General features: G+C 41.6%; 1 protein-coding gene across 4 annotated transcripts in view; it reads right to left on the bottom strand.

The window, feature by feature from the left end:
* Positions 1-769: 769 nt before the first annotated feature.
* LOC135197263 (uncharacterized) overlaps positions 770-13,362 on the bottom strand; it is a 124,999-nt gene continuing 112,406 nt past the window's right edge. For 2 of the 4 annotated variants that reach the window (XM_064224364.1, XM_064224363.1), the window contains 6 exons: positions 12,360-12,546; positions 4,756-4,955; positions 3,691-3,882; positions 2,936-3,034; positions 2,254-2,418; positions 770-2,060 (listed from right to left, as the gene is read on the bottom strand). In XM_064224364.1, the coding sequence (XP_064080434.1) occupies positions 1,827-2,060; positions 2,254-2,418; positions 2,936-3,034; positions 3,691-3,882; positions 4,756-4,955; positions 12,360-12,486 (1,017 nt within the window). In that variant the 5' untranslated portion in view covers positions 12,487-12,546 and the 3' untranslated portion in view covers positions 770-1,826. Of the gene's footprint in view, positions 2,061-2,253; positions 2,419-2,935; positions 3,035-3,690; positions 3,883-4,755; positions 4,956-12,359; positions 12,547-13,128; positions 13,348-13,362 lie in introns of those variants that run through there. The other 2 variants (XM_064224366.1, XM_064224365.1) reach the window with 2 other exon arrangements.

The following is a 13,362-nucleotide window of genomic DNA, read 5'->3' as shown; positions in this document are numbered from 1 at the left end:
AAACATAAATTCCAATTCACTATTAAATTAAAAAACCAGTGCCTTAAAATTTTCCAAATATTTAAAACAAAAAAAAAAATTCCAATTAAAAAACCAGTACCTAAAAATTTCCAAAAATTAGTGATGAAAAAATTTCAATTCACTATTAAAGTCACCAGTTAAATAGGACCAGGCATACTACTTAACTGTCAAAAATGGCACAAGAAAAAAAATTACTATTTCGCCATCTCTTATGTCTTGCTATTTAACTATCTCCTTAACTTTCAATTTTTGTCTCTCTCTCTCTCTCTCTCTCTCTCTCTCTTTTTTTTTTTTTTTGTGGGGGGGTGGGGGGGGGGGGGGGGGGGGGGTGGGGGGGGGGGGGACAAGTTACTATACTCGATGTTTCCCGAATTTTCTCCATTTTCCTCATCATGGGTATCATCACAAATAAACCGGAAGTTACCCGAACCACATGTAAACAACTTCAGTAAACAAACTCAATTTAGCTGTGCCGAGTCAGTAAAACTCGTTTTTCTAAATGAATTGAAAACGCGTCTTAAAAGTATAAATGAATTATGATAGAAAAAATATAATACTAGCAGAATAATTGTGGTGCATTTTCAAATTTCAAGTGCAAAATTATAAAAAAATCCTTGGCTTCATAACATTGGTTTTTCTTTCATCCTTTTAGGGTTTACATTTTATCATAGTTGGGCCAGTAATGTCTTTTTTTCTCTTTCTCTCTATTTAGGGGAGAAATAACTATATGCCGATGGAAAATCAAATCTATATCAAGTTTTCTTTTTATTTTTTATACTATGTAGTGATATACAAAACTTTTTTTTTTTCACTGTCTAACGAGATACAATACTTCATGGTTGTCAATGGTCTAAACCTGTCTGAAGACGATACAGAGTACAGAAATAAACTGATATTTTCAAAACTTCAGCAACAAACTTTCGATGATCAAAACAGTCACAAGCTGACATTCTCTGAATAGCATAAAAAAAGGAAATCAGCATTTCGTATATCATTAACTGGTTATGGAAAAAAGCAAGGGGTTTCGAACAACCTGTGATGTTTATTAGAACGTGTAGATAGTCTTCAATTTTCAACAGTATATATTTTTTTATTTCTGGAAAATCTCCTGGAATTCCACGACTGATCTAAGTTTCAGCTTTGAATCTAGGTTACCATGACGAATGCAATTTTAGTTAAAACGCGCAGCCACGATGTATTAGCGCAACATAATGAACAAGTAACTAAACGCCAAATGAAAGGACATTCTTGGTTATTGTCGCTGATTTAACTTCATCGAATCTCCACTAATGATTTTCCTCAGCGAATGGAGTTATTTACTAGGCCACAAAACTCTTTCTTTTAAATAATGATAAAAGTTCGGGGTTCTAGGCAAAGAAACTTTAGTAAATTTGCTTTCAATATCAGTTGAAACAAACAAGTGAAGACGCATACTATGGTATTCTAAGCAAGACAAAATCTTGCTAAGGCTACAGCTACTTCATAAGGAATTCTACGTGTTGAGATAATTAAGATAAGTGGATACCAATATATAAAACTACTGCTTACTAGTTTTACGTTATGTACGGACAATGACCAATTATTTACTAAGATGGAATTCACATTTTTATGAGCTAAATTAGACCCTATCCAACAACTATCAAGCAAGCCATGTTTGAAGACAGTAGCAATCACGTGAGAAAATACTGATGTGGCAGTGAGAGAGTAGAAGACAATAGACAGATGCAGAATTGCAAACCTTCAAAGAGATGAGTTTGAGTGGTTGGCCCAAAATCTGGTCATTTTTGCTAAAATACAATAGTTCCTTACTGATGTGTCCACACAGTCAGGAAACCGAGGCAGAGATATTCTTTGCAGGCCTCAGTCACGTCAAAATAATGAATCTTCCGGCACGTCTTGTCACTTACGAGATGGCAGTGCTTCCTCTTGAAGTACAGCTTGACCATGAGAGTCGAATGTTCCATGTCGAGTATGTAACCGGGTATTACAGGGTATGGCTCCCTGAAAAGGCGCCCTGTTGGGAAATGGATGAGAAGACCCTGGAAGAGAAATGAAAAAAAAAAGGGTATCAGTTTTAGTATGTTGTTAGCTGAGAACTTAATCAAACAGGAAGATATTTTTTAACATTGAAGCCACTTTCCCTAGTACCAACTGGCCCAAACTGCGTAGCTGTAAGTTATCTGCTATCAACTTATTTCTATTCGACGGTGTTAAAGGAAGTGTTTCTATTACCTTGACGTCTAGAACTTTACTTCTGAGGACATCTTTTACCCTGACTTCGTCGCCGTCTGAGCCTGTCGCCACGGCCAGTAGGTCTATTGACGTCATATTGGCGGCCATGAGTATGGGGGTGAGGGCCATGCATTTGACGCGGATGGTTCGCCCTCTCTCTTCGTCCTTGTGAAAATGAAGATGAGGAATGAGTGGAAATACCAAAGGAATGAGAGACTAATGAGTAGATATAACAAAAGGAATGAGAGACTAATGAGTGGATATAACAAAGGAATATTGAAATAAAATATACTCAATATAAAGAAGTTATGGTATGTGACTATTTCGTTAATTCAGCCATCTGTAAAAACACCATACAAACAAACAACGTTAATTCAGCCATTTCGAAAAACACCATACAAACAAACAACGTTAATTCAGCCATCTCTATAAACACCATACAAACAAACAACGTTAATTCAGCCATCTCTAAAAACACCATACAAACAAACAAACAATCTCCAAGACGGGTCTTTTGCTACATATCAGCACACAGGTTAAACCTAAACTCTGTTTGAAAATGTTGTATATAATTATAAACTGTATGTAGGTTCCCCCATCCAAAAATTCTACATTTGATGAATTTGTGGTACAGTTGCCATGAAGAAGCCAAATTCAAAGATATATATATATAATACATTACCCCTGTCAGTGTCTCAGTTTCTAGCTTACTCCTAGCCATCAGCAGCTGCAGGAAATGCTCTGGTAAATCCTCTTCGAGGTCCCTCAGCCAAAACTTCATCTGAAATAGGAAACGCTTTTGAATGAGATTAAGTCCTCTTGGAGGAATTTATTGTAGAATGCTGGTAGGTAAGACCGCATGAAATTTGTCTAGAAACATTACACGAAATGTGTTTTATATTGATCCTTTTTTTTTCAACCTTAATGTTAAATCAAATTTTACATATTTATTTAAAAATAATCACAGGAAATCATATAAACAAAGTGAAAGTTCCGAAGGTTTTTTTTCTTTAATTATCAGGATTTTACATTCTCTCTCTCTCTCTCTCTCTCTCTCTCTCTCTCTCTCTCAGGAATGCAGTATTAAGTAAAATAATTCTGTAAGTTATATTCATCTGCAAAGGCCTTCCACTTTGTGCAAAAAGACTTGTACTACAAGGTTGCAAGTCATGAACTTAATTGAGTTTCTTGTGATATTAGAATAGTTGTAATATTTGCACCTTGTTCTCTCCCTTGCGTTATTATAAGGTTTGTAATATTAGTATTAACGTTGTTCATTTTACGATATGAGAGGGGTTCTTATGTATTCACTATCGTTCAATTTGCTACACATCTGAAAAAAACCATGTATACGCTATTGTTGTTCTTCTCTTATATATGACAATGCAGCCTCCCATCACCAGGAGATTTATAAATGACAGTGCTCCCAAAACTCACGCTGCTTATCAGATCCAGATGGACGCAGAGGGGCGTCGTCCAGGCGTTCCGCTTTCGCTCTCTCAGAATCTTGTAGGACCTCGGGTCCGGCTCGATGAGCAGCCCTTCCCAGCCGTGGTTGCGTTCCAGCATCAACGTCTGGCTCATGAATTCGCCGTCGGCGGCCCCGACTTCCACGAAGGTCCCTGGTGCCTGGATTTGAATTTTGGGGACAGATAGAAGTTATAGTCTAAAATTTCCCATTAAGGGAGGTTAGGCTTAAATTTTTTGGGACATAAAAGTTAGTGTAAAATTTCCCATTAAAACGAGGTTAGGCCTATATTTTGGGGATAGATAAAAGTTAGTCCAAAATTTAGGCCTATATTTTGGAACAGATAAGTTAGTCTAAAATTTCCCATTAAGAGAGGTTAGGCCTAAATTTTGGAGCAAGTAAAAGCGTTAGGCCTATATTTTGGAACATAAAAATTATAGTCTAAAATTTCCCATTAAGAGAGTTTAGACCTAAATTTTGGGAACATAAAAGTTAGTCTAAACTTTACCATTAAGAGAAGTTAGGCCTATATTTTGGAACAGATAAAATTTAAAGTTTAAAATTTCCCGTTAACAGAGTTTAGGCCTAAATTTTGGGACAAGTAAAAGTCTAAACTTTCCTATTAGGGGAGGTTAGGCCTAAATTTTGGGGACAGATAAAAATTATAGTCTAACATTTCCCAACCACAGGTAGGGCAGGGTGGAAGCAGGGAGGGCATTCGTTCTTAAAACCTCTGTTAAACAGATGATCAAATGAGCTGTTAGTGAGTATTAGGAAAACAGCGACCCCGACTAGGAATTAGGCTGACAAGAAAAGGAGGATGAAAAGGTATATAAAGTGATAAGTAGATTGACAGAATAGCGAGTATCCCTATAAGTATAGTGTATTAAGGTAATGTTTACACACATTTACTGGGTGAGGAAAATAGCTCTATGGATTATATGTTATATCAGTGGTTCTTAAACTGGGGGAGGGATGGCAAGCCCCACTAAGGGGGCGTCTGGAATTTCCCTTCTGGGGGGACACACCCTTACCCGGTCCTTCCAAATCTCCCTCAGGTTCTCTTGGACTTTGTACCAGTCGACCAGCTTCCTCCAGACCGGCCGGTATATGTCGTAAGGCGTCGTATCCGGATCGGAGGGCGGTGGGTCTAGATACCGGTCCTTCACCAGGCTTATGACATCTGGGTCCTTTATGGTCCTCGGAGGACCAGAAAAGTACCTTTCTAAGCATTCTGGAGTTTGAAAAAGCAGAAGAAAGGAGGCGTCAGCAACATAAAAATTTTTTTTTTATAGTTTTTTGTTGTTCATAATCAATTTATAAACAAGTACAGTAAAAATGCACTATGGGCCTCTGTCATGCACGATTATGGCTAACTTTTAGCTTAAATAAAATGAAAAACCACTGAGGCTAGAGGGCTGCAATTTGGTATATTTGATGACTGGAGGGTGGATGATCAACGTACCAGTTTGCAGCCCTCTAGCCTCAGTAGTTTATAAGATCTGAGAGCTGACAGAAACAGTGCGGACTTGTAAGTTTAAACACCTGACATTAAAGACATTTTAGTTATGTAGAACTAACATGGGACAAATAGGCCATTTATCAGAAAACTTCAACATTTCACCAGACGAACAGACATACACTGGAATTGCTTACGTATTTCAGTCACATAAAGCTTCCTTCAAATGAACACCATATTCTTTGGAAGCTTGAATTTCAAGTCAGTGGCCCCTGTGGTGGGCTTGTTCCATATGAATAGGGCTCATCTTCTGAATATAATAATAATAATAATAATAATAATAATAATAATAATAATAATAATAATAATAATAATAATAATAATAATAATAAGGCTGCAGAAGGAAGTGTAGGGGCACAAAAGACCAGCTCCTGATAGACAAAATGGTAATGAAGAACAGTAAGAGAAGGAAAACCAACCTAAGCATGGCATGGATAGACTATAAGAAAGCCTTCGACATGATACCACACACATGGCTAATAGAATGCCTGAAAATATATGGGGCAGAGGAAAACACCATCAGCTTCCTCAAAAATACAATGCGCAATTGGAATACAATACTTACAAGCTCTGGAATAAGACTAGCAGAGGTAAATATCAGGAGAGGGATCTTCTAGGGCGACGCACTGTCCCCACTACTCTTCGTAGTAGCCATGATTCCCATGACAAAAGTACTGCAGAAGATGGATGCTGGGTACCAAATCAAGAAAAGAGGCAACAGAATTAACCATCTGATGTTCATGGACGACATCAAGCTGTATGGTAAGAACATCAAGGAAATATATACCATAATCCAGACTATAAGGATTGTATCTGGGGACATCAGGATGGAGTTTGGAATAGAAAAATGCGCCTTAGTCAACATACAAAAGAGCAAAATAACAAGGACTGAAGGGATAAAGCTACCGGATGGGAACAACACCAAACACATAGATGAGACGGGATACAAATACCTGGGAATAATGGAAGGAGGGGATATAAAACATCAAGAGATGAAGGATACGATCAGGAAAGAATATATGCTGAGACTGAAATATGATAAAAGCCATAAACACATGGGCAGTGCCAGTAATCAGATACAGCGCAGGAATGGTGGAATGGACGAAGGCAGAACTCCGCAGCATAGACCAAAAAACGAGGAAACATATGACAATTCACAAAGCACTACACCCAAGAGCAAATACGGACAGACTATACATAACACGAAAGGAAGGAGGGAGGGGACTACTAAGCATAGAGGCTGCGTCAACATCGAGAACAGAGCACTGGGGCAATATCTGAAAACCAGTGAAGACGAGTGGCTCAAGAGTGCTTGGGAAGAAGGACTGATAAAAGTAGACGAAGACCCAGAAATATACAGAGACAGGAGAAAGACAAGCAGAACAGAGGAATGGCATGACAAACCAATGCACGGACAATACATGAGATAGACTAAAGAACTAGCCAGCGATGACACGTGGAAATGGCTACAGAGGGGAGAGCTCAAGAAGGAAAGTGAAGGAATGATAACAGCGGCACAAGATCAGGCCCTAAGAACCAGATATGTCCAAAGAACGATAGATGGAAATAACATCTCTCCCATATGTAGGAAGTGCAATACGAAAAATGAAACCATAAACCACATAGCAAGCGAATGCCCGGCACTTGCACAGAACCAGTACAAAAAGAGGCATGATTCAGTAGCAAAAGCCCTCCACTGGAGCCTGTGCAAGAAACATCAGCTACCTTGCAGTGATAAGTGGTACGAACACCAACCTGAAGGAGTGATAGAAAACGATCAGGCAACGATCCTCTGGGACTATGGTATCAGAACAGATAGGGTGATACGTGCAAATAGAACAGACGTGACGTTGATTGACAAAATCAAGAAGAAAGTATCACTCATTGATGTCGCAATACCATGGGACACAAGAGTTGAAGAGAAAGAAAGGGAAAAATGAATAAGTATCAAGACCTAAAAATAGAAATAAGAAGGATATGGGATATTCCAGTGGAAATTGTACCCATAATCATAGGAACACTAGGCACGATCCCAAGATCCCTTAAAAAGAATCTGGAAAAACTAGAGGCTGAAGTAGCTCCAGGACTCATGCAGAAGAGTATGATCCTTGAAACGGTGCACATAGTAAGAAGAGTGATGGACTCCTAAGGAGGCAGGATGCAACCCGGAACCCCACACTATAAATACCACCCATTCGAATTAGAGGACTGTGATAGAGAGAGAGAAAATAATAATAATAATAATAATAATAATAATAATATTATTATTATTATTAATTTTATTATTATTATAGTCTATAGGTATAGAACTTTGAATTTCAGGTCAATGGCTCCTATATGGTGGGCTTGCTCCATATGACTAGGGTTCATCTCCTCTCCTGAGAAGTAGTAGTAGTAGTAGTAGTAGTAGTAATAATAATAATAATAATAATAATAATAATAATAATAATAATAATATATGAAGGTAGGAGACCCTCTCTCAAACATGTTTTGTTAAAGATGATGGCAGCATCAGTGGAATTGATTTTATATATGGTCTTTTCAATTCTTCTTATTATTCTCTTCTCATCAGGGCTGATATTTGCTAATAGCTGGCCGATGTTCATATCTCGGTGAAAGAAATGTTTTCTAAAAATAATAATTTATTGATATGATAACAAAAGTGGTTAACAAATCTTAGTCTAAGGGCGTAACGGAATTCCAACGTTTCCAACCGTATCATCGGTTCATTTTCAAGGAAAGGTGAGCTTGAACTGATTGAAATGGGGTCGTTCGGCGGTATTTATTGTGTCCCAGGTGCTCTGTCTGATGGGCGCTGCATTTTCTGGCTGAACAGAGGATTAAGTCCCTGAGTCAAGCCGTCTTGCAGAGGTGGAAGCTCACACTGCTCTTCTCGTGCGGACGCTGGAGATGGTGGGAGCGTAGTATTGGGAAGGCATTGCCGATAGACGGGGGCACCTGATTGGCCCGGTTCGATCGGCTCTATGGTGCTGGCGGGCGGCGCCCTTCGTGCCACCGTCGGGAGGAGTGAAGTCTCTTTGGTGGTGGTTGTTGAGGCTGGGTCTCTCCTTCCCGATGTGTAGGGCCTTCAAGAGGCAGAGGCGATTGTGGTCTGCTGCCTTATCGATAATTCTGATATTAGGAATAATGTCATTCCTAGTTATCCTGGTATTGTGGACGTTTTTGGCATGATTATGGATGGCGCCTTCCTGAGCGTGGCAGGATATCCTCTTCGAATCGCATAGTCGTCATACCAATGTAAGCGCCGGGGCATTCCCGGACAGGGCATTTGTACTGGTAGACAACGTTAGTTTTCTTGAGAGGGTCCTGCAACACGGGGGACTGGATTGTTTTTCCTAATCAGGCCACTGGTCTTCTTGCTCTTGTAGTAAATTATTAGTTTCACTTTTTTCGCAGGGTCCGTGGGGGAGACGTTCCTTTCTATGATGGTACGAAGGGCTCGCTCGTCCTCTTTGTATTTCTTATGAAAATACTCCCTTGTAAAAGAGAGTGACGTCTTCAAGGGCGGTGGGACGAGGCTCCTGCTGATACCACTTATCGATGTTTCTGCGAATGCATTTAGTGATGTCCCGGTTGGAATACCCGTTGTAATTAAAACTTGGGCAACACGTTCTAATTCAGTGTGCGTGTCCTTCCACGAAGAGCAGTGTGAGAGAGCTCTCCTGATGAAGGCGCTGATCGCAGTGCGCTTGTATCTCTCTGGACACTCGCTCTCGCCGTTCAGACAGAGCACCTGGGACACAATAAATACCGCCGAACGACCCAATTTTCAATCAGTTCAAGCTCACCTTTCCTTGAAAATGAACCGATGATACGTTGGAAACGTTGGAATTCCGTTACGCCCTTAGACTAAGATTTGTTAACCACTTTTGTTATCATATCAATAAAATTATTATTTTTAGAAAACATTTCTTTCACGAGATATGAACATCGGCCAGCTATTAGCAAATATCAGCCTGATGAGAAGAGAATAATAAGAAGAATTGAAAAGACCATATATAAAATCAATTCCACCTGATGCTGCCATCATCTTTAACAAAACATGTTTGAGAGAGGGTCTCCTACCTTCATATACTACTCTACGGCTACATGACCCATCTGCACAGGAAGACCGGGCACTAGGAGCTTCAGGAGGACCCTGCTTCAACGTCAACTTCGGCGAAGGAACGAGACAGAGTCGCTCTCCAGGATGAGATGAAGAACTTGCACACCGAGTGGGACAACCTCCGTCGCAGTAACAGCAGGAACCCTGTAGCAGCACATCCGAGTGTCGGGAAGGCGATGCTAATTATGGAACGGCCAACAGAGACGATGATTCCACCCAAGAACGGGCTCACCCCACCGCCCATCATGGAATGCCTGCACCGCCTAGAAGAGAAGGATGCCGAAAAGAGAATGAGGACGATAACTAGGAAGCTGGTCGCCCTCACGGAGGAAAACTACGGCTCCCGCAGAAGAGAGAAGAATACATTAACCTGACCGACTACGTACCTACCGCCGAACAAGACAGAATTCTACGTATGGGACTCAATTGCCATTTCTCCACCCGACCGAGGCCATGGAGAAACGCCTTGAGATCGAGTACCTGCTGGACACCATACACAAGCATGAAGATCAAGGCACCATAACGTACTACGGACGCCCTGCAGCCCCTCCTCCTCTTGGCCGAGGCCCTCACGGAACGCGGTGATTACAAGAGTGATGTGATCGACAGGCGCCTGAGGGAAGCTGCCAAAGAACTCCGAGCGAAAGAGGATGTCACCGTCCGTCGGGCCGATAAAACCGCTGCGTTTGTACTCATCCGCACTGAAGAATACCACCACAAGTTGGATGAGATACGGCAGACAGCAGCAAATTCCAGAGAATCACCAAGAACCCGGCCGGTAGATGACATTAAACGTGAGGCTAATAGGATTATTGAGACTGTCAATGCAGCTTCCAATTAATGCCCTTCACTTGCTGCCGATCGTAGGGGACTACGACCTTGGCTACATATACGGAACGTTAAAACCCATAAACCAGGGAACCCGTTACGCCCCATTATTAGCCAAATTCCCGCTCCTACATACCAGCTTGCGAAGAAATTGAATACTATTTTGACTCCTTATGTTCCAGATGACCACAGTTTGAAGTCATCTGCCGAGTTTTAGAAGCACTGAAAAACGACACCCCCCGGAGGAGTTATTGCATCGATGGGACGTGGAGTGCCCTCTTCACGAACGTCCCCGTGGATGAACAATCCAGATAATCCTGGATCGTGTATACAGAGACGACTCCACGCCCCCATTAAACATCCCTGAGCATGCCCCTCCGAAAACTCCTTGAAATTTGTACAAAAAAAGGCCCCTTTCTCCACCCACAGAGGACCATGTACACAGAAAGACGGAGTAGCGATGGGTTCTCCCCTCGGAGTACTTTTCGCGAACTTCTACATGGGTGCTGTGGAACGTCGGGTATTCGCCAACATCGAGAAGCCGTCTATGTACGTCCGGTATATTGACGACACTTTCATCAGCGCCAGCACGGTGGAAGAAATAGAGCGCCTGCGACAAGCCTTCCACGACCACAGCAGACTCAACTTCACCATCGAAACATTGCCGTGACCGTCGCCTCCCCTTCCTTGACGTCCTCGTCGGGCAACAAGAGGAGCGCTTCGTAGCACAGGTGTATACGAAAACCCACAAACCTGGGCATGTGCCTGAACGGCGAGAGCGAGTGTCCAGAGAGATACAAGCGCACTGCGATCAGAGCCTTCATTCAGGAGAGCTCTCTCACACTGCTCTTCGTGGAAGGACACGCACACTGAATTAGAACGTGTTGCCCAAGTTTTTAATTAACAAACGGGTATTCCAACCGGGACATCACTAAATGCATTCGCAGAAACATCGATAAGTGGTATCAGCAGGAGCCTCGTCCCACCGCCCTTGAAGACGTCACTCTCTTTTACAAGGGAGTATTTCATAAGAAATACAAAGAGGACGAGCGAGCCCTTCGTACCATCATAGAAAGGAACGTCTCCCCCACGGACCCTGCGAAAAAAAAGTGAAACTAATAATTTACTACAAGAGCAAGAAGACCAGTGGCCTGATTAGGAAAAACAATCCAGCCCCGTGTTGCAGGACCCTCTCAAGAAAACTAACGTTGTCTACCAGTACAAATGCCCTGTCCGGGAATGGCCCGGCGCTTACTTGGTATGACGACTATGCGATTTTCGAAAGAGGATATCCTGCCACGCTCAGGAAGGCGCCATCCATAATCATGCCAAAAACGTCCACAATACCAGGATAACTAGGGATGACATTATTCCTAATATCAGAATTATCGATAAGGCAGCAGACCACCGTCGCCTCCGCCTCTTGGAGGCCCTTACACATCGGGAAGGAGAGACCCAGCCTCAACACCACCCAAGAGACTCACTCCTCCCGACGGTGGCACGAAGGGCGCCGCCCGCCCAGCACCATAGAGCCGATCGAACGGGCCAATCAGGTGCCCCGTCCTATCGGCAATGACCTTCCCAATACTACGCTCCCAGTCTCCAGCGTCCACACGAGAAGAGCAGTGCGAGCTTCCACCTCTGCAAGACGGCTTGACTCAGGGACTTAATCCTCTGTTCAGCCAATGAAAATGCAGCGCCCATCAGACAGAGCACCTGGGACACAATAAATACCGCCGAACGACCCCATTTCAATCAGTTCAAGCTCACCTTTCCTTGAAAATGAACCGGATGAACGGTTGGGAAACGTTGGAATTCCGTTACGCCTTAGACTAAGATTTGTTAACCACTTTTGTTATCATATCAATAAATTATTATTTTTAGAAAAAATTTCTTTCACCGAGATATGAACATCGGCCAGCTATTAGCAAATATCAGCCCTGATGAGAAGAGAATAATAAGAAGAATTGAAAAGACCATATATAAAATCAATTCCACTGATGCTGCCATCATCTTTAACAAATAATAATAATAATAATAATAATAATAAGAAGAAGAAGAAGAAGACGAAAAAGAATATTCTTTAGAAGTTTGAATTTCAGGTCAATGGTCCCTATATGGTGGGTTTGTTCCATACGAATATAGGATTCATCTTCTTGACTTACCATCAGCGCATTTCGAAGCCTCCCACGTCGTGATGTCCTCATAGTGTCTGATGACGTAATGCAAGACGAAAAGCACGCAAAAAGCCAATATCAGGACGTGTAACACCAGGTTGCTTTGGTTCGGCATTACGTACTCCCAAATATTTTAGATTAAAGTCCCGTTTAAAATCTCGATGCAACGGAATGGCTGAAAACGAAATACATTTTTTTAAATTACAAAAGAGTTTTTGAAGGTCAGGTTCTATTGTTTTTCCCGAGATTATTCTCTTCAAAATATAACTTTCTAAGAGTTTTTAAAAAGGTTAATCCCTCCCCCCCAAAAAAACTCTGTCTACCCTGGGTGGATTGGGGTCTCACCAAGGAAAGGAAGAAGTGCTTAATGTAATATCTGTCCTTCGGAATGTATAAGTTTTTAGTGGAAAGACACACACACTTACATGGGAGACTATACCCTTCCACAAATTGCAAAAACCATACCTCTCTCCCATCCCCAATACGAAATCCTTCTCATACATATATATCTTCCACTCTTTTCCTGGAAGTTATTTTAGTGGCTGTTCTACCACGTAATGATTGATGAATCAACACGGATCCCCCCCTTCCCCCCCAAACAAACTATATCTACATTTCTGCAAAAATCACGTAAACGTAGTCCACGGCTTAACCGTTAGCGCTTTTAAACCAAATACCACATATGCACTAACAACTAAAAACGGCAAACGGCTACAGTTAACATCACAGATAACTAACAATAATCATTTTAATCCACCTGAAACTTCTGTTTGTTTAGCTGAATAATTTCAACCTACGTAAACGCTGGCGAATCGAGTTATAATTTCATAATAACACAATGTAAAGTTCGCGAGAATATTCAGCTACTATACGAAAACACTCGATAGTCCTCTATCCGAAGACGGTTTCGGTCGACTCGGCCAGGTGGCAGGAGACAAGGACATGTTGACCCTGAGGAGGAAAACTTCGAACTGAAACCCCTTGTAGCTCT

The sequence above is a fragment of the Macrobrachium nipponense genome, chromosome 18 (assembly GCF_015104395.2).
Source record: "Macrobrachium nipponense isolate FS-2020 chromosome 18, ASM1510439v2, whole genome shotgun sequence".
Lineage (NCBI taxonomy): Eukaryota > Metazoa > Arthropoda > Malacostraca > Decapoda > Palaemonidae > Macrobrachium > Macrobrachium nipponense.
This window is presented reverse-complemented; position numbering and strand designations above follow the sequence as displayed.